Source organism: Perca flavescens, chromosome 8 (genome assembly GCF_004354835.1).
Source record: "Perca flavescens isolate YP-PL-M2 chromosome 8, PFLA_1.0, whole genome shotgun sequence".
NCBI lineage: Eukaryota > Metazoa > Chordata > Actinopteri > Perciformes > Percidae > Perca > Perca flavescens.
This window is the reverse complement of record NC_041338.1, coordinates 17829049-17850460: the sequence shown is the minus strand read 5'-3', so window position 1 is coordinate 17850460 and position 21412 is coordinate 17829049. Positions and strand designations below refer to the sequence as shown.

Genomic DNA, 21412 nt, shown 5'->3' with positions numbered 1-21412 from the left:
CGACAACTGCACAAACAGCTTTTTTTCTCTTTTGTTTTTTTTTGTACCAGGACTCAATGCATAGGATTATACAGTTAGAATACAGTATTTCAACATGTTTTACAAAGATTTATATGGTATAGGAAACAAGAAATAAAAATAATAACTGCACAGCAGTAAGAAAAGTCATTTGTCGAGTATAGATAGTCATTTATCGTACACACTGTTGAACAGCTTAGAAACACAGGGCAAAAAAAATTTAACACCGTTGGAACAATTTTGCGCTATATTCAATCTACATAAGGACACCTTTTTGATTTCAGACTAATTTAGAAATGCCAGACATTTTCAAGGGAAACCCAAATCACATTGGCCACATTGTTTTACATTTATTCATTTTGGCCTTTTGCCTTAGCCACCAAAATCCTACTAAGCACACGCCACAGACACCCAAAGGAAATGCACACATCAAAACTGCAACCATAAAAGAAATCATACTGAAATGTCTTCAGCCTATTGGCACGCACATGGCTGCAGCAGGGCATCTAGCGTTTTAGACAGCACACATAATATCACAAGTCCAAATACATTGCTGTGTCTATAGCACTATCGTCATTATAATCACCTAGGTTACCAATAGAATAATTTAGAAACAATATATATGTATCATCCTATTTAATAAGGCACATTTTTGGTTAAAGAAAGGCTCTGAAAGAAGCTTCTTGCATCAACTCTGTCAGTGAGACAGGAGTCAGCAGTAAACAACAGCGGAGACAAGGATGGAGTCTGCAGTCGGCATGCAATTAAGATCAAAAGCCTCTCCTGCTGATTCCATTATACAGAGTGCCACTCTGCACTGCGCTGAGTGGGCAGTGCCAAGTGCTGTTGGTCGGGATGCCAAGGTGCCATGCTGAGACAGCAGGCAGGCAGGCAGGCTCGAGGTCTGTGCAAACCTCTCTCTAGCCAAGGCAGGAATCGTTAACATTCTGGGGTCTCTGGAGCCCATTATGCTCTGTCAACTACACACGTCCATGATCAGATACAAAATATTAAACCCTCATTCCTACCCCGTCGACACCTCAGCTCTGACATATCAACAACTCAGTTACTATAACACTTATGTACATGATTGAACCTGACCGCCCAAACATCACACAAAGGCTAAAACCACAGTAATCTGTTCAAAACATACCATTTAAATACCAACTGCATCTCTAACGGATAATTAAAATCAGCAACAGGCTATTTCATAGCTTTAGAGGCAGATTGCTTGATGACTATTTGGAACATTGCAAGAGTAATACTACAAACAAATGGCACTAAAAATCATGAACACTAAAGCGTGATTTATGCTTCTGCATTAAATCTTCGCCGTGGCTATGTACGCAAGTATGTGGAGATACAGACCCTACGCCAGACCCTACGCCTTAGCCTGCGTGCACCTCTCGAAAAATGTAACCATACACGTTGCAGCGACACACATCGCTTGGCCGTGGCTTGGTAGCGTTGCATTTCCCCCGACTCATTCCTGGTTCTCCTTTTCCATAAACAACATGAAATCAAGGAGAGGGTTAACTTTTCCTGCTACAGATTTCCCACCGTGGTCAGAAAGCACAGGGGAGACACTTTGTTTCTCTCACTATGACACTATAGCTGGTACTCGCTCACTCACTCTACCACACACTCCCCATGCACCTACACATGCCGGCCCTGCTATTCTCTTAAAGAGATCGACGTACACACTAACGCACAAGTATAAACTTCAGGCCACTTACGTAGGCTACGGCGAAAGCTCTGTGTGGAGCCTCCGCAGAACCATAAATCACGCTTAACAATGCATGAATCAATTTGGAAATTTCTCTAACATATTGCTGAATTGCTACTGTATTTGAATACATTTAGTGAGCTAATGTAACTGTCAATTGTGGCTCATAGTATTCTGACATTATTGCAGGGCTAATATGAGTGGCTTGGCTCCATAGCAGAATAAAGTTGCTTTTTGCTGATACTTAAAAAAAAAAAGTTTTATGCCAAAAACAAATATTTGGAAACAGTCAATAACTGAAATATCTTAAAACACTTTTGAAATGTCCTGTGCTTTAGTTGAAGTGGAATGTATCATGGCACTGTACAATAAAGGGAGACAGACTGGGCTATTATCGAATTCCACAAGCACAAATGGCAATCCAGCTTGAAGCAAATCTGAGTCAAAAGCAAATCATTTAACTCAAACATTTCTGAAACTACTGGTGACCTGTCAGTCATATGAGCCTGTAAATTGCTAACCAGTGTCCTTATGAGACCCTTTGGTGAGCTCGGTGAGAGCGCAGGCTCCAGTGTGTCACTGGGTATGGGGGAATAAAATGACAAAGCAGGCGTCCCTTCGCCCTCACGCCTGACAGTAGGCATCCTGTGTGTGCACACACATTCCCACACATTCACACACACTCAAATCTAGCAACGCACACTCTTGTTCACATGGTGTACTTCACACAGACATCTACGCACACACAGGCTAATAAAAACACTATCCGCACCACAAGGTGATCCATTTAAAAAGATAATTCTTTTCCTTATAAAGCTTTCCGCATAAAGACTGCACAATAAAAAAAATATATAATACAATTCTTAAAACCTTTTCTACACAGAAAGAAATTGAACATCTGATTATCGCCTGTGCCAGTGCTCCACGGAGGGGCTTAATTCTCAGTGAGAGGTCTACCGCACTGCATTGTGGGAGCAATATTCAGTGAAGCAAGAGTGAGCGCGCAGACCTTTAAGGTTCGGCAAGTGAGCTTTAAGGCGTACCAATGACAGTGTAACCCATCATTCTCTTCCCTTTTTTGCTCTCTATCTGCATTTAATTAGTCCCTGTTACTCCACAGCACAGAAAATTGTCCCAAGGCCAAGTTGTACAATATGAGTCCCTTATCACCTTTCCTTATTTCCATGTTTTATTCTCTAAAAGAAGAAATAAGCCCCTGCAGTCACTGGCGGTATCCTACCATTCCCCTTACTCCCTCCCTCCCTCCACTTGGTGGGTTAGAGATCAGTCACTTTGTTTTCCAGGGCGGCTGCTATCTGCTGGAGCCGCAGGGTCAGCTGTTTACTCTGGGCAGCTGGGTCCTCCTCTAGGGATGCGATGATCTGAAAAAAGGGATGGAAGGAGAAAAGAACAGAATTAGAGGAGAATGAGGGAGAAGTCGGAAATGATAAGCGAAGAGGAAGAGGAGGAATAATTGGGCAGTGGAGGGCAAAAGAGGAATGTCGGAGAAGCGAAGAAACAAAGACGGGGAAGATGGAGAGAGAATGAGCACAGGACAAAGAGGAAGAAAAAGGGCGGAGAGTGGGAGGAGAGGATGGTGTTATTTGACATCAACAGTCACGTCATATAAGCTGTTATTGTTTGCAAGCCACACTTAGGGGAGACTGACAGCCCCATTTGTTTATCCAACTTGTTCATTAGGTTTTGTTTATCCCCTTTTCGTGACCTCAAGTGGCAATGCACAATGGACGCTTAAAAATCAATTCCCAGAGCAATTTTCCAATTCACATCCCACAGAAATGCTTTCAATTAAAATTTCATACAATCACTCTTCTGGCATATCAAGAGTGAAGAGAGAGAGAGAAAAAAGCAATAATATAGTGGGCAGTAGTGCATTCAGCGGAATAGCCTCCTTTGGGTGTGATAGGAAAGAGAAGGGCCTCTTACCCCATCATAGTATTTGCTGGCATACTGGTAAAGCTGATGGAGAGCCACTTGTGTGTTCAGTTTGTCTGTGTGAGACTGGAGAACATAAATGACAATTTAAAGGTTAAAGAGAAAAAGTAACAAAACCATAAACTGCAGAGTTTAATGAGTATACAATACTTGTTTCCAGTTTTAAAAAAAAATAACTACTACTATAGAGGCAATGTACAAGAAAACAAACTAACCTTTGCAAAGAGGCATGCTATTATTATTATTATTATTATCATCAATCAGATATTAAAGTTATAATCCAAAAACATTTTTTCATCAAAAGCTAATAGTCTACCTATGCATGAGGGATTCACAGGAAACCACCTCATTTTATCTCATTCACATTAGCCTCACTGTTAACTGTTCAGACTCCTACATCTGTATAAGAACTGTATTAAGTTACTGCTCATGCAAACCGAACTTCTAAGTACTCTGAATTGCCAACTACAGCTAGTTCACATTAAAAGCATGCAACTGGAGTTTCCAAATTTAGACCAAATTTCCAGAACAATCTGCAAAAGAACATGCAAATTAATCTGCATTTCCATCCAATAGTGTTACTATTACTACAGACTATTAGGAGCTGGTTAATTAAGAGAAACTGTAGGTGGAGTTAATTCTTCAGTAGGCCTCAGCCAAGCATGAAAACTTTTTTTGCAATATTTATTTTTTTCCGAAATTTCTGCGTTTCTACTCAGGTTTTTTATATGCAAATTAAAAATGTGCATGAAAACAGGTGGGTGCAAACACATTTAATGAGCTGTTACATAAAGAGTTGCAGACACTAAGCTGCACACCTCCACATCAAGGTAACCAACTCGTCTTACTGTGCTCTTGTTTTTGTGTAGGAAACTACTTGTGCAGCCTGAAATCAGATCACAGTTGCTCATGGCATGATGGAAAATTATTGATGGACTTCTCCATAAAAACCACATGACTTTGTATGGTTGCACTGTAAACAGATACCCAGGTGCTTTTCTGCTTTTTTCTGTTCCAAGTAGCTGCTGAAGGAGTGTTGCTGTAGTATTAAACCCTTTACAGTCTACAGTTAAACCTCATTTGCTGTTACCAGGGTAACCACAGCTGTTGCCTAATCAACAAGGACTGAAATGTTAAGGATTATAACTATAGCAGAGTCATCTAGTGGCACAGAAAATGACAGCAGTGTTTCTCACCCGTGACACTTCTGCCAGATGAGTGTTCATGTCCTGATCACTGACGGGAACCATCTGCCTGATGCCCTTGTAGTAACTACACACACACACACACACACACACACACACACACACACACACACACACACACACACACACACACACACACACACACACACACACACACACACACACACACACACACACACACACACACACACAAAACATTATATAATTGTTATTGACAAATCTTTTAAAATAAGCTTTAGACTGACATGAAAACAGATCGAAACAATATTGTAAGGTGCTGATAGGACTTACTCGTCCACCATCTTCTTATAGGTGGAGATCTCCTTTGCATAGAGTAGTTTGTTACTTGGAGAGTCCTAGAAAATACAATTGCACACAACGGGGAAAATAATGGCACTTTAGATTGATTAACATTTGACATTCCTCTTGTCCTCCCTTTTACTTCTCATGTAATCCACTTTGTTCTCATCTTCTCTATCTGTTTTCCCATCTTCCCTCTTTCACCTCACATCCTCCCCACTTTTGTCTTCCTCCTCCTTCCTGTTTCCACTCACCCGGCTGAGTTTGTGCTCGCTCTTGGTGCAGGCATCCATGAAGGTCTGGGCGATGACAGAGAGCGAGGCGTCCACCACTTCAGACACGTGGACGTCAAATGTGAAGTGGGGATTCTTGAGGATGTTCACCCAGAACCGCAGAGGAAGGCTGTGCGGGGGGAAAAAGGGCAAGAAATTGGTGCATTATCCCGGTTGTTATTATTATTGCTCCAGAATTGGGGAAAATCTCATCAACCACATTACATCCATGAATTAATTTGAGTCAGAGAGGCATTTCATGTGTGAGAGCACTTGCCTGAGGTGCAATTGAGTGCAGTACAAGATAATAACAGGGATGGAGAAAAGCCTTTCTTGTAGGTGTCAGTTTATTCAGAACAATAACCTTGATTGTCAGTTTATATTACTATTTCATATGATACTGACCTCCCTGAGAATCATTGCTGTTAAATGAAATGAAAAATGTAACCTCAGGAGACGTTTGAAATAACAAAAGCGATACACTAAGCAACAGTCAATCATGCTTGTCTTTTCTAACAAATAGTGATTAGAAATGCTAAAGTAACACCAAAACTTTGACCTTTCAAGTTCTCGTGCAGCTTAACAACCTAAAGCACCAACTTCATAATGAAATGCTCGAGAACGCGCACTACTTTTCCTTCTGAACAGGAACATGCACGCTCTATACGCTTCTTTCCAACCTCATGTCAGCTTGTGAATTCAAAAGAACGCCCATAATACTGTAGTTTCCAAAAAGCTATCCCTGATCGGTGCGAATGCCTCGCCATCTGAGACATGAAGCGCACACCGTGTAAAACTCATACTGGTTTAGTAATATCTCCGGGGGAAAGCTGCAGAGAGAATACAATAGAAGCATAAAAATAGCAATGTTGCTATAATCACAGAATTAAATTAGCTTGGGACATAATTACCATGTTTGTTTGTTGTTGTGCCTCATACACACATTCATATTTAATACATGGCCCTCAGTTGATTTGATAAACAGAACGGGTGGATGCAGAATGTGGTGTGGAGTGTAGTAAGTAATTAAATCGCTCATCTCCTGTCCTGTTTTGTGGGTGCTCTCTTGCCAGCCTTACGTCAATCACTGGCATCTACATGCAACACGTCGTCTTGTATGCTTGAGCCTTAGCCAGCGTGACACTAATTTATGCACTTAAATGTCACATGGGAGCAAGGGGATTGCAAATGCAAACTAAGTGAGCTGAAATTGTGCATTTGTATTCAGCTGTTTCTTAGATAAGTAAGTTTGATTTCTTGGAGAGTTACTGTATCTCAGGCAGCGGGATATGTGGTGTTGCTCAGATTTAGACAGTGTGTGTGTGTGTGTGTGTGTGTGTGTGTGTGTGTGTGTGTGTGTGTGTGTGGGTTTGCTAGTGGAGATTTTAGTTTAGCACTTAGTACAAATTTGAGGTAGTTGTACTCTCAAAATATCAATAAAAACCGACACACACATCCCCATGCCCAATAGGATGGGTGCTGGATAAAAAAAAATATATAATTGAAACAACTTCATACTTCTACTCCACTACATTTCAGAGGGAAATATTGTACATTTTACTCCACTACATTAATTTGACAGATATAGTTACTAGTTACTTTTCAGATTAAGATTTTACATTAGGAAATATTTGATAAGCTTATAAATACAATATGCCCAACCTTTTTGGTTTGAGACCCTTTACAAAAAAAGCAGATGAGTTGTTAGCAGTTCCACAAAAAAAAAACACTTCCCCTCTTAACTTCTCAGTCCTTTTTTTTTTTATTCTTCTGAATATTTCCTCCAACACTAACTCCAGTACATACAATTTCAACTTTGAGATCAGTGTATGCAGGTGTGCAGTACTCTTACCTATTAGTCTTCCAGATATGGATGGTCTCCTCATCCACATTGTTGTGTTTCAGCGCCTGCTCATCCAGGAAGTCAAAAAAATATTTGACAGCCGGTGGCACCACTGCCCCAGAGCACAGCACGCTGCGGAAGAAGTCATCCACAAACTGCTGCAGTGTTCCCTGAAAGGGGCCACAAATAATGTGAGACAGGACAGAGCCAGACATATCATAGCCCTGAGACATAGCTTTTGCACGCAATGTGAGTGTAGATATTCAGGCTAGTATTTAAGCCCTATCCGTACCCAGAAGCCATCAATTTAAATTGGCTTTTTAACTGAAAAACATTCCCAATATTGCAAAAAAAATGCTATTTGCCAGGCTCAGAGAATTAGATAAGTACAAACGTCAAGTTGTAGTAAAGTAAATGAGTCAGTCTTTGTACCTTGACAGAAAGGAGTCTTGTTAAATAGATCTCTGTAATGGCTTTGGTCATCGACTTGTCCTTTATGCTTCCTCGTTTAGATTTCATCTCATCCAGTTCGTCTGCCGGCCTCACCAAGTGAAACACCTTGTCATCTTCCAACAGAGCATTCCCTATCAAGGGGGAAAAAACATCGAACTTTAAAACTTTCTTCAAATAATTCTGCTCCTTATTTATTAATGCACACTCTCACAGAACATAGTCACATGATGAAAAGGAGGGTGTTTGTCAACTGAATTTGGATGCAGAGAGAATATCCAAGTAGAAATGCTGAACAATAAATTACTCTGAAATGCAAAATGCACATTAAAAAGGCAGAAGATAAAAGTGCATATTATTTCAGCATAATCTCCAAGTGTGCTATACATAAAACAACATGTATTAGCATGTTAAATGAGAGCGGAGATGTTGACAAAAGCCCTGAGGAAAGAAACAAAGGAAAGCATTGTAGTCTTAAGTTCACACCTGATCTGTGCTTGTTTCAACAAGTGTGTATTTTTGTGTACAGTATGAGTGCATTAAGAGACACGTACGCTCTTCATGGTTTTCCTGGTTCTGGTCATAGTTCTGCTGAATGTGAAGCACGCTTGACAAGACTAATGTGGCGTTATCTCGCACCTGGAATGCACATAACAGCCTTTTGTGAGACAGAAAACACACAACAATACACACTTACTTCACACACAATTTGAATTTAATAGGTACTGTGACTGAGGTCAGCAGTCTCTTTTAGTGCCACAGAACTAATTCATAATCAATGCGATTGAGTGGACAGCAACAGTGGGTCTTTATTGGAGTATTTACAGGCCATTTTCTTTGGCGTCAACCCATTATTAAACCTACAAATACTGTGATTAGCACTTTTCTGACACAAACAATGAATCGATGGCTGCAAGGCTGTCCTCTGAGTGTCAACAACTGTGACACATCAGCAGGTAGGATGAAATAGGAAGAGGAGTACCCAAAAGCAGGACAAGTAAGGGATATTTGCGAGTGACCTTTATTTTCCGAGGATCAATACAGTGCCAAGAAGATTTAGTGGCCTTCTGTTGCCATTGAGAGCTGACAAGAGCAAACCAAGTCCAGGCAATTTTAACTGGCTGGTAGTGAGGAATTGAAAATTATAGGCATGTTTCTAGGCAGACGAAGGCAAACAGTAAAGGAAAAAGGCTATTCGTGCTTTCTTGTATGTTTAATTTATGGACACACAGGTTTGCCACTCAGCTTGGCAAAAAGACTGGAAATGGGATAACAGCTAATCCGGTTCTTTCCAACTGTAACATTATATGCCTACCAGCCAGGCTAGCCGTTTCCTCGTTTCCAGTCTTTGTGCTAAGCTAACTAACCAGCTGCAGCTTCTAATTTAACAAAAGTGTCTTCAATCTTCTCATCTAACTCTCAGCAAGAAAGCAAATGAGAATAATTGGCAAAATGTGAAACTATTCCTTTTAGAGCTGATAAGAAATAAGGAGGAACGATGCCTACAGAACATCACCAGGGCACCCAGGGAATTTATTTTTTCCAAAAAGCAAGTGCACAGTATACTGCCAGATTGTTGGCATGTTATCATCATGCAAATCAAAAAAAAAAAAAAAAAAAAAAAACACCAATGTCTGCACATTGATTGCAGTCTTTCAATTATAAATAGCTCCCTGGAAACCAGCCATGTTCCCCAATCTTTTCAAACATGTAGTAGTCCAGCCACTCTCAAAAAAACTGAATCCAGATCTCTCAGTCCTCAATTACAAAAAAGTACTTTATAACCAAATGTCCTACGTGGCTCAAAACTGCATTGATGAAAAATTCTAATCTGGTTTCAGAGCTCTTCACAGTACAGAATCTACATCACTGAGAATAACTAATGACCTCCTTCTAGCTGCTAACTCAGGTAACTGCTCCGCCCTCTTGCTCCTAGATCTTACTGCAGCCTTTGACACCATAGATCATACTATGCTCATTCACAGATTAAACCAATGGGCAGGGGGTCTCTGGATCTGCTTTAAAATGTTTTTCTTCATTAATGTCCATAGATCTTTAAGTGTCTCCATTAGCAATTCATCTTTTTCTCCTGCCCCCATGTCATATGGCTTCCCCCAAGGTTCCATACACCGTCCAATCCTTTTCTCTATCTAATTGCTACCGCTAGGCCACATTATTCAAAGTCACTAAATTTATTTTCCCTGTTATGTGGATGATATGCAGATTTACCTCCCCCTAGAGCCTTATAACTAAAACAAACTAACTGACCTTAGTAACTGTCTTCAAGACATCAAATCCTGGATGGCTGCAAACTTTTTCCAGCTCAATGAGAATAAAAGTTGAGTTATTTTATATTTTATTTGGACTACAGCATGTGACCAACAGTATTATTCCTTATCTCGGTCCACTGGCCCCTCTGTGAAACCACATGCAAAAGCTCTTGGAGACGTATTCGATTCAAGATTGAAGTTTGACAAACAAATCCAACCGGTAGTTTAATTAAGCTTTATGCAAATATCATCCAAACTCAGGTCAATTCTCTGTACTTCTGACCTGTAGAAAGTCATCCATGCCTTCATATCCTCCCACCTTGATTATTGCAACTTGCTATATTTTCTTGTCTTGTTTATCCTGTCTCCAAATAGTTCAAAATGCAACAACAAGGCTCTTGACAAGGTCACAAAAAAAGAGAGCACATTACTCCAATTCTTGCCACCCTACACTGGCTGCCTGTTAGCTACAGAATGGATTTTAAAATCCTGATATTTGTTTATAAAGTGTTAAATAGTTTTGCCCCCTCTTACATTAAAGAACTCCTTCCCTCATATCACATATTGTCTGACCAGAGACTTCTGTCTGTCCCAAGATCCAGGACTTAGTGTTATGGGGACAGGACTTTCTCTATCGCTGCCCCACAATTGTGGAATTCTCTTCCTCCTACCATCAGATTCTCCCTCACTATCAAGATTATTAAGAGTCATTTTAAAACACAACTCTACTGATAGCTTTTAACTGTGCCTAACTTAAGCAGCTCAGGTAATTGTCCTGAAGGTCTGTGTTGTTACCACGGCTTCTGTGTGACCTGTGTCTTTACTAATATTAATATTATTGTTACCATTTATCAATACTCGTTTTTTTTCTCTTCTATTGTGTTTGTTTCCTTCTTTTGGTATTGTTTTCCTGTGTGTGTTCTGTAAAGCACTTTGGATCAACTGTGTTGTGTGTAAAGTGCTACATATATATATAAATAAAAAATGTATTTAACTGGTGGTAAATTGTACAGACGTTAAGCATTTAGCCGTTTTATGTTAATTAACCTACAAGAGTATCAATCAAAGAATCATATGATGTCAGCCAATGTGTAAATGTGCAGCATACATAGATTTCAATAAATGTACAGGCCCAGCCTCTGATTGAAATGTCGTGAAAATAGGCAACCCAATTCACATCCACATGACCACATACAGTGGCTTTTACTTCCCTTGTGCCTCCTCACATTCCCTTGCTATTTTAAGGCTCCTTTTTTGAATATGTTTCATCAAAATTTTGTCAGTACTCACGTTATAGTGTGCCAAAGTGTTGATGCGCTTCCACCGGCCCTCTTTCTGGGAAGTTAAGTCCAGATCTGACAAAATCTGCCCTGTTGAGCCCGGGCGCCACTCTGTGGTGAAGGCAGGGAGAGAAAGTCAATCAATTATCTCTGCTAGGTGGAGGGGTCTGCATGTTTGGCAAATTGTCACCATACTTCAACGTTTTTTGTTCTTTCTTTTCAATATGATATTTATTTAATCACGGGTCACTGTTACCCTAAGGATTTTCCGTATTAATGTGGTCTGAAATAAATCCAGCTACCCATCCTACTGCCTGCGCAGCTTTTTTGCTCCTGAGATGACGTGATGTGACACACTTTAGTTAATTTTGGCTGAAGAAGTGACAGATCAGTATTTTTTCAATGATTTAAATCTATTTCTAAACTGTGCACCCCAACATTTTCAATTTAGAAAAATCTGACACCACTGCGGACTGAGCTCAACACCATCTGTGACACATGATTCATTTACAAGTACCACCAAATATAAGGGGGTTATCTTTCTGATTCACCATGAAAGAAGACGGATCTCTGCTTATCTAAAATGTATAAAAAGAATGAGATTTACAGCCTGCGTGGGAAAAGAAATGGCTTTGATGTTGAAAAATGTCTATAGAGCTTTTGCCTTTTAACTCAGTCCCCAAGGTTTCTGACTACAGTAGCGAGCAAAACTTTGTTTAGAGATGAAGGCTTTCTTCATTATGCGGATGCTTTTTTAAATTCCACAAACAGAGACAGAAAGAGAGAGAGAAAGATCACCTTCAAAATAATCTGTTAAATAAAGATACAATGAAATACATAATCAGTTATCTATTTAGACAAATGCATTGTGATTTAATTAAAAAGGCATTTCAGTCAGGACTGAAATACAGTAGCTTCTCCATGTTAACATTCTCGCCTGTAAACCTTACATTTTTCATCATTATTAGACATTTTCTGCTTCAGCTCGTCCTCCTCTCTCTGGCCCTTTACTCACCCAATGTGACACTGTCGACCTTAGGCCGCTGGGAGTATGGCAGGTTCCTGTACACCTGCTCTATGATCTTCTCTTTCACCTGCGAGATGGTGTCACAGCTCAGCACCTTGACGGGCGTCACATCTGGACCCTCGCCCTGCACCAGCACTTGCAGGGTCTGTTAAACACACACACACACACACACATGTGAGAATATAGCATGTGCAATATACAGTACATGCACCTATGCACACAAATGACAAATATGCAGAAATACTCAAACATGGCCAGAGCACCCACCCACCCACACACAGAGTCCCTCTGTTGGATGTTGTCGACAACCAGGCTTATGTAAGTACACACACACACACACTTTCAGTGGCGACACCTGAAAAGGACTCCTGTCATCTTGGCTTTCTAATGACCAAGGCTCAACAGGAGCAAACTCTGATCCACCTTGCCTCCCCCATTCAGTCACTCTGTCAGAAATAACTAACTGACCATTTGACAGATTTCAACAGGGGGTAGGCGATAGCAACCTCATAATGCTGTCTGCATTTGAGGTGAATAGGAAGAGCACGCTGTGAATTAAAGCCAATAGGAAACACTGTCTGCCTGTGAAATCTAGCTCATCACGTTTTTTTCCTCCTTCTGTAATTCAATCACAGAAGGCGATCCATCACGGCAGGAGACGTGTAATTCAGGCTAATTTGGTAATTGTCCTCGACAACGCCATTACCCAAGGGTCTTTTTATTTGTGCTGTCTTTAACAGAAAACAGCTGTGTTCACATTAGCTTCCATTATTAAAACACGATACCAAAGCGAGACACAGGCTTTTACTGACTTCCGTAAGCTCCCCAAATTGATACAGAGCAGGTGCAGGCTGGAAGGTCGAGGAGAGGTAATGCAGGAGGCTTGTACTCTATACTTGTACCGACTTGTAGTACTTTCACCTGAGCCATGCATTTCACTTCTATATTGGAATGTGTTGCCCGTGTTGTTTTCGAGCCCAGAACATTGACACTGAAAATGGATGTCACACAAAAGCGGGTAGTCGCCTGGGGGGGTTGTTGGTGGTTACCATGGTAACAGCACTGTGTGTATGTGTGTGTGTGTCACACTGTGTAGCTCATCAGGCACAAAACACCATGCAATCTCAAAGCAGTGTGAGCAGTTTTTCTGACACTGAGTTTATGAGTTTGTATGTGTGTTGTGTGGGGTCTTTTTGTTTTTGTGCGTGCGAGTGTGTGTGTGTCCGCCATCTTACCAGGACAGAGTACTCTACATCGTCGCCCAACAGGCCCGTGTCGTTGAGGGTGTACTTGGCTTTCTTCACTCTGGCGTCAACAGGCCCTTTCTCAATCTGGTGCTTGATGGCTCGGAACAGTTTGTACAAGGGCTCGCCTGCAGAGTCCTAATACACACACATGAAAAACACACACGCACACACGCACACAAGCCATTTAGAAGTTGTCTCAGATGTTGTCAAGGAGGTAATTGATGTGATTAGCAGTTTAGAAGACCGATAAATGCACATTATCAATACAGAGCACTAATGAAAGTTAAGACTCTCTTTGACTCGAGGAAATGATTAGCTAACATATTACATTTGATACATATTAAAGGTCCCATGACATGGTGCTCTTTGGATGCTTTTCTATAGACCTTAGTGGTCCCCTAATACTGTATCTGAAGTCTCTTTCCCAAAATTCAGCTTTGGTGCAAAATTAAAGCCACTAGAGCTAGTCCCACAATGAGCTTTCCTTAGAATGTGCCATTTCTGTGTCTGAAGCTATTGAGGAGGAGAGTGGGAGGGGCAAGGTGGAGGGTGGGGGTGTGGCCTTGACCAACTGCCACTTTTCTCGTTTGAAAGCCATGATGTCTCTCTCTCATGGGTTGGCCAAATTCTCTGGGCGGGCAAAGCAGAGAAAGGGGAGGTAACCTTGCTTGTTATGACCTCATAACAAGCAGATTCCAAAACGGCTCATCTGAGCTTTCATTTTCTGAAAGGCAGAGCAGGATACCCAGGGCTCGGTTTACACCTATCACCATTTCTAGCCACTGGGGGACCATAGGCAGGCTGGGGGAACTCATATTAATGTTAAAAAAACCTCATAAAGTGAAATTTTCATTCCATGGGACCTTTAAGTGACCATAAACTCATGTTACCTTCAAAAACTGGTAAAGGCAGATAGACATCCAATTACACAGCATCCTCTCCACCACAGTCTCTGACCTGGAAAAACACATTAGATGGACAGTTTTTAATGTCATTGTAAGAATACAATTAATAAAATTCCGAATCCATAAGCTAAGAAACCCTGAGAAATAATCACTACTTAGCCACAATAGATTTGGCTGTACACTGTCTTATGTGAGCTCATGAAAATGTTGAAATACTAGTTTCTCAAGCCTGTGCATCTACAAAATGTCAACAGGGGAAAATGTCTGCACAGCTTGTCAGTAACAGGATGTTTTAATTCAAAAATCATGTCAGTGGTCACTTGACGGATCGCCCATTCTAATGTCACATATCCACTGGTGGGCCTATTGTTGGCTGCTAGCATGCCTAATTAGATGTCTTATATATGTATATAAGGGGGCTTGTGTTGGCACAATGGCCTAATCAGCATAATGAGCCTCTCCATTGGGGTATAATTAAGATGTGTACTTGCATAACAGCCGGTCACAGCGTGCCTAGGCACAGCAGATAGTTCAGATCACATAACCCCCTCCTAACAGTGATGAGCGACTGTACTGTCAGACAAGTGGGTGCTGTCAGAGGATGATATGACCTTGACATGATCATTTCATTGGAGGAGAGGGTGAAGAACAAAGAACGCTAAAATTGGAGATTCTTTTCTGAAGGCTATTTACTTCGATCAAATTAGGCAGCTGAATGTTTACAGACGCCAATACTACACAGGAATTCTGAGATGTTGCCCAGAGAGAAAACAAGGAGCAATTTATTTTATGCAATATCAGAGAAAAACATTTACCGTATTTGGCAAGATCCTAAAATACCAATTATTTTGTTATGATAATAAATTATAATGTCATGCCAATCACAATGTTATTTAAAAATATTTTTTAAATGATGCACATCTAATTGTTGTAATGTCACAATTCTCCTATCGGCGAAAAGGGCAATTATTAGTAAAACAGAATAAAATAGAATTTGGGTCAGGTTAGCTGCACATGATTTATAGTTCAGTTGATGAGAGCTGTTCTGATTATGATTGAGAGCTGGATAATAAAACATTACACAAATACCATTTGTTTATTAGAAATGCCCATTAAAAAAAAAAAAAAATCATGGTTCAGGATTATGCTATAAAGCAACCTTCAGACAGCCAATATAATTTGACTTATGCATTCAAAGCAATCAAAAACAGTATGGACAAGAAGAAATTCTTAGCCTCTTCCCCATTGGTCAAGAGCTACAGGATAAGAAGATGAAGGGGAACAGCAAACGAAGAATCACACAGCATTTTGTGCTTAGAGGAAAAAAAACAGAATGAGAAACAGAAGGAGGAGGAGAAACAGAAGGAGGAGGATTGGAATAGATCAAGCAGCAGTCTGGCTCGTGATAGTGGACTACAGTAGTCAGTGCAAAATTAAACAGAAAACATGGCAAAAGAATGAAACAGTCCACTGTCTCTTGAAGTGAATCCCAGTCCTCCTCAAATGATTAATTATACTGTTGCCAGGGTTTAGATATGGAGTGCTTCTGATTATAGAACTGAGAAATAATGACATCTAATGATCTCAGGGCAAAAGTTGCTAAACAAGACTGCATCCCTGATAGCTGTACTTGGGAACAGTGGTAATTTGAAATAAATGCTAATGTCAGCATGCTAACATGAATGTCTGTACAAGATTTAGTGCCAATCTATCCTGTATATGTGGAGATATTTTATCAGATAAGTGCTTAAACCTGCTGGTTGGGCTTAATGAAAAGTTTGGGATCACTAAAGTCAGTAGGATTCATACTGAAGGGAACATGATTGTATGTAAAAACTTTCATGGCAATCCATCCAATAGTTCTTGGCATATTTTAGTCTGGACCAAAGTGGTTGACCGACCAAAAGACCTACATTGCCATCCTCAGCAGTATAGAACTTCTTAGATATTAAACTTGTCACTGTTTTGGCATTGTATCTGTGTGCACCAGTATCTACCGAGCAGCAGCACCGATTTGCTCCTCACTCACCTGCGCAGCATGAGTTTAGGGTTCTTGCTGTTGACGTATTCATCCATCAGCTCCAGCAGCAGTGTTCTCATAATGTCGGTGTAGTATTCTAGTTTCCCATGCAGAGCCACGGTCAGCAGGGAGGCAAAGTACACCTTGGCCCTTGCGTTGAAGTCATGACTGCGCTCCAGGGTACGGATAAACTACAAACACACCAACACGCATACAAGGAAACAGGCAAAAGACAAGCTAAATTATCATCCTCATAAAGCCCACACACACAAGCACACACACACGCAAATCCAACCTAATATGCTTTTAAATAATCAAAAGCCTAATGCTTGTGAAAACAATAATTATCAAGGTAAATTCAATTCTGCCTTGTAAAATATTGTAGCTAAGAAAAGATGGCAATCATTGGAAGATAAATTGCCCACACATATACAGTTAACACCTCAGAGGTTGTTTCTGTGCCAGCAATATTTGACTATTAGGAATCTTCACACTTCTCTGCTTTTTGCTTCTCACTTCCAATACTGCACTCTGCTAACTAAGACATCACAAAGTCCTTAAATCAACTGAAGAGAGCCTTTATAATAGAGATGAAGGGCGTTACAGTGTATTGACTTTGGTTATGGCAGATTTTAAAAGCTATCATAGATGTAATTACAAGTTTACCCTTAGTAACTAAGGAAAGGGATGGTATGATTTTACCTTTTTACTATTATTAGCAAATCCTCTTAAGAAACCAAAACCAACAATGCATATATCCTGCTACATTTTAGGAGGATTGCCTGCGTGCATAGCCATAAACTGATATAACTCTAGGCTCCGTGCCATAAACCTCCATTGTGGTCCAAATACTGTTACAGCACATAAAAGACCCATATTGCTGCATACCTCTTCATTATGATGAACAAGGCTAGTTTAATTTATTCAGAAAAAAACGTCACCACTGTATTTAGATTTCTGAGTAGCTCCAAATGAGAGAGATGTCACCGCACATGCTCACGGATGTGGTTCAATGTTGACGTTGCTTTACTAACTCGATGAACTGATAGAAGTTTGTTAAAAATATAAAAAAATTAAATCATGCCAGCCTTATGTTTTTTATCTATTTACTGTATGCTATAATGTATGTTAAACTTAAATTGATACATGTTTAAAGAAAACAAGGTATTTTAAAGAACAAGACAAAATTTGTACAGCCATGCTAGCTGCTAGTTGTCCTGGCACAGCAGTGCTGTGAGCTGAAAGTCACAATGACAATGCTAACATCCTGATGTTTAGCGGGTACTGTACGCAATATTTTTTTTCCTAGAATAGCAAAGGCATAAGCCACTCTACTCTGCCTCTGATTGGCTTACCCTGGTATTCTTACCCTTACCAACCTCACTCCCCATGCCTTAACCTAACCAACTCAACCAACAAAGGCAACGAGTACTAGCCAATCGGAGGCAGCGTAGGGCGGGACATGACTTTGCCATCCTAGGAAACTAAACTCGACATACTGTACATTAATGTGCCCCATTTAGTTAAGCGTATTAGTATGCTAGCATTGGCTAATTAGCACTAAACACAAAGTATAGCTGAGGCTGATGGTGTTGCAGGTATTTGGTCATAAACCAAAATACTGAACAAATGTTTCAACCTAATTATGGCTATATGTTAGGGGATCATCAAAGTTATTACAAATTATCCTGTGGGGGACATGAATGTCACCACATTTCATCTAAAAGATATTTCACTCAGAAGCATGCAAAAACCGATGTGAGATTTAAGTTTCACGCATCACTCGCTTTGTGAAGCTCTGTGTATGCAGATAGTATCAGTCTGTGACCACATCTGATTCACTCATGTGCAGTATAATTACATTAATGAGGAAGGTCTTTGAGTTCAGGAGGTTGGAGAACTGGTTGAGCGCCTGAGTCACTGTGGCCCGTCGAGCCTCTGGGATGTTGAGCTTTCCTGTGATCATCACATCATTGGCACCGTCTTTCGAGGGCAGGAAGAAGACACGGTCGGTGTAGGTTTTATAGTCCAGGAACGGGATTCGTCCCTCGCTCAGTTCGTTAGTGTGGTCCTCCATCTCGATCATCAAGTCTGCAAGATCAAAACAATTTAAAAAAAAAAGTACCTCGTTCCTTTTTGATAAGCAGCTTTTGTGTGCTGCTCCTTTGTGTCGAACATTATGTTATGAGAGGCAAAGAAGGGAGAGCTTTGCCTGGAAAATAATTTCAGCTGTGAAAGATTGTTTTCTATTACAGTTACTGCAAAACTGCTCTTCGTAATAGATGATAACATGATGTTAAGCAGGATAATTTATTTAATTCACTGCAGTACAATACATCAAAGAAATGTAATTTAGAGCTATGAAGCGCTTCATTACTTTATAGCTTCTTAGAAACATTGATCCTTTGAGGGTGATCAGCGATATTGCTGAGGTTTTGCACAGCTGCACTGTTTGTACCTGTGAATTCTTTCTTGCAGCGATCCCGTACGCTCTCTTCCAGATTCTCAAGCTGATGTTTTACCTTCTCGTACTCCCTCTCTGCCTGTTGACTCTTTCTCCTGAACAGATTAAACACAAACAACACATGCACCATGAAAAAATTTGGGAAAGGAAAGGTTTTTATCTTCTCAAATAATTTCCAGTCTAATTGCTGATCAAGACTCTGGTTTGAGTCGGCACAATTGGTCAATAACTTGGCCACAGAGTCTTACAAAAATACCCCGTTAGCGCCGGTATGACTCTGTCACTGCAGATTTGTTGTTCCTGATGTATACGTTTTATGAATATTTAGCACAAAGTGAGAAAGTTTAACTGATCCATCATCGCCTGTGTTTGTTGGAGAACCTCTAGGATGCATATCCTGAACTGGTCAAATTAAACGCAGTATTTATGAGGTGGATAAGCTGTAGTGTTTTGTAAATAGGCTTTGGATGTATTTTTTTTTTTTCGCTTCTTATTATTAATTGATTCTATAATATGTTATGTATTTTTATATTTACTGTTTTCCTTCATTGTCTCTTTGATGTGTTATTTACTTATGTTATTATATTGTAATATGTCCCTTACGTTTTCTACTTGACGTTTTCTTTAATGGAGCCTCCCATATAAGCTTTTCACACATTTGTACTTGTCTATTTGTATTTCTGTTCTGTTATTTGAGTTTATAACAGTTTGTTGTAAAATTGGGAGTTACACGTCAGTAACATAAGTAACATCCCCTTCAGCAAACGTGCAAGCCCAGTTTTTGGCACTTCAATACTTCTACATATTGAGTTTTAACAAGGCCAGAAGAAAAGGAAAAGTATTTCAAGGAAAATACATCTTTGCAATTATTGTTATTATTTGTACATGCACTGCAGAGGGGATCTGTGGGATAAGTAGGTAAAGCCAATTTCGACAAAACACAAGGATAAAGGGTTCACATGGAAAAAGGCTGGGGCTGGGTACTACTGGCATGAAATATATAAAATATTGCAGGTTTGTAAGTTTAGTTTTACCTGAGTGATGTTTTTTGCTAAACAAACTACAAAAAATGCTTTTCTTGCAAGAAGGTATTTAAAAACAGTGTAAAAGAATAACAGTTAAAAAGGCCTTAAATTAGTATTATGTGACATTTAACTGTGAGGTCAAGAGGTTTCTACAGCTTCTCTAATCTAAAAATACAATTAGAAGTAGTTAGATTTTTTTTTACAGTGTACAGTATGTGACGTTAAACTAAAAAAGCTTAACTTACCTGTAGCAGTAGACAGAGATAGCGATAATGAGCAACATGGGCACAATGACAGCAGGGATGATGATGTAGAGTGACAAATCATTCTTCTTCTCGTACTGTACCGAATCGACCACCCACTCCCCTTTCCCAAACTTGATCTGTGGATAAACACAAAGAGAGAGGGAACCTTATTATTTGTACAAGCTCTTGACATTTTAGCCAGAGATTTATTCAGGTGTGTGTCGATGGTAAAGAATTGACAGCGTTGAAGAGGAAACTGGGACAGAGGCGAATCTACATAATTGCCTACAGTTCTGCTAAAGCAGCTGAAGGACCTTTCAGTATTTCTAAAGTGCTGGGGCTATGTGCAAGTTGGTGGGCCAGAATGAACGAATGTGTATTAAGTTCGACACTTTATAATCAAGCTTTTTCTATGTAGGTATTCTGTACCTATTATAGTCCATCTATTCGCTGAAAATGGCAAGTTTTGGGACTGATTGGCGGGGATTTGCTATGGACAAAATACACATGGTGGTACACTGGCAAGAGCAAATTATGCTAAACCATGTATCAAGCTAATTTAAATAGCTCAAGTTACTGTATTGTGTCAACAGTTAACTTCTTTTAATATTGTATGTGGCGTTTTTCTTTTGCGGGGTGCAAATGATCCACTTAAACAAGTTCCTTCCTAAGACCAATTTGCAGATCCACCGTTGCTGTGTCTAGAGTTTAGCGCTGACCAAGATGATTGTGATTGGTGTAAAGAAGTGCAAACAACCCAGGCCATTTTTTTGTCGTATCCAGGAGTTTATGTGTGGAGGGGCCTGACCTTACTCCACAGTGCTGTGGAGATAGGTCTGGCAAGTGAGACTACAGAAATTAAATACTAGCTCACTTAGAGGAATTACCCAGAGGAGAGGTTACAAAATTCATCACAATTGTGGCTAAGCTATAATGAAATGTAATTATAAAAGGGCCTGTAGCTACATGAAAACTGTTCAACCAGTGAAAAAATGTGGTCCCCAGATATACAAAAGACACGCCTAGAGAAGTACAGTAAAGATTCAAGATGCATCATTTGAGAAGTCCTGGAATCCCTTCCTGTCTTATGTCAATAGCACAAGATGTTTGATCTCTGTGCACTAAGTACTGCAATGAGTTGAGCCTGTGAGTGGGTTTT

At 40.1% G+C, this 21412-nt stretch overlaps 1 protein-coding gene across 5 annotated transcripts in view; it reads right to left on the bottom strand.

The window, feature by feature from the left end:
- Positions 1-1549: 1549 nt before the first annotated feature.
- plxnb2b (plexin b2b) overlaps positions 1550-21412 on the bottom strand; it is a 119210-nt gene continuing 99347 nt past the window's right edge. For all 5 annotated transcript variants that reach the window (XM_028584437.1, XM_028584436.1, XM_028584438.1 and 2 more), the window contains 16 exons: positions 20254-20390; positions 18978-19078; positions 18381-18610; positions 16529-16710; positions 14485-14551; positions 13583-13729; positions 12336-12492; positions 11331-11431; positions 8325-8409; positions 7753-7904; positions 7330-7490; positions 5460-5607; positions 5197-5261; positions 4897-4972; positions 3692-3766; positions 1550-3126 (listed from right to left, as the gene is read on the bottom strand). In XM_028584437.1, coding sequence (XP_028440238.1) covers positions 3022-3126; positions 3692-3766; positions 4897-4972; positions 5197-5261; positions 5460-5607; positions 7330-7490; positions 7753-7904; positions 8325-8409; positions 11331-11431; positions 12336-12492; positions 13583-13729; positions 14485-14551; positions 16529-16710; positions 18381-18610; positions 18978-19078; positions 20254-20390 — 1989 coding nt within the window. In that variant the 3' untranslated portion in view covers positions 1550-3021. The remainder of the gene's footprint in view (positions 3127-3691; positions 3767-4896; positions 4973-5196; positions 5262-5459; positions 5608-7329; positions 7491-7752; positions 7905-8324; positions 8410-11330; positions 11432-12335; positions 12493-13582; positions 13730-14484; positions 14552-16528; positions 16711-18380; positions 18611-18977; positions 19079-20253; positions 20391-21412) is intronic.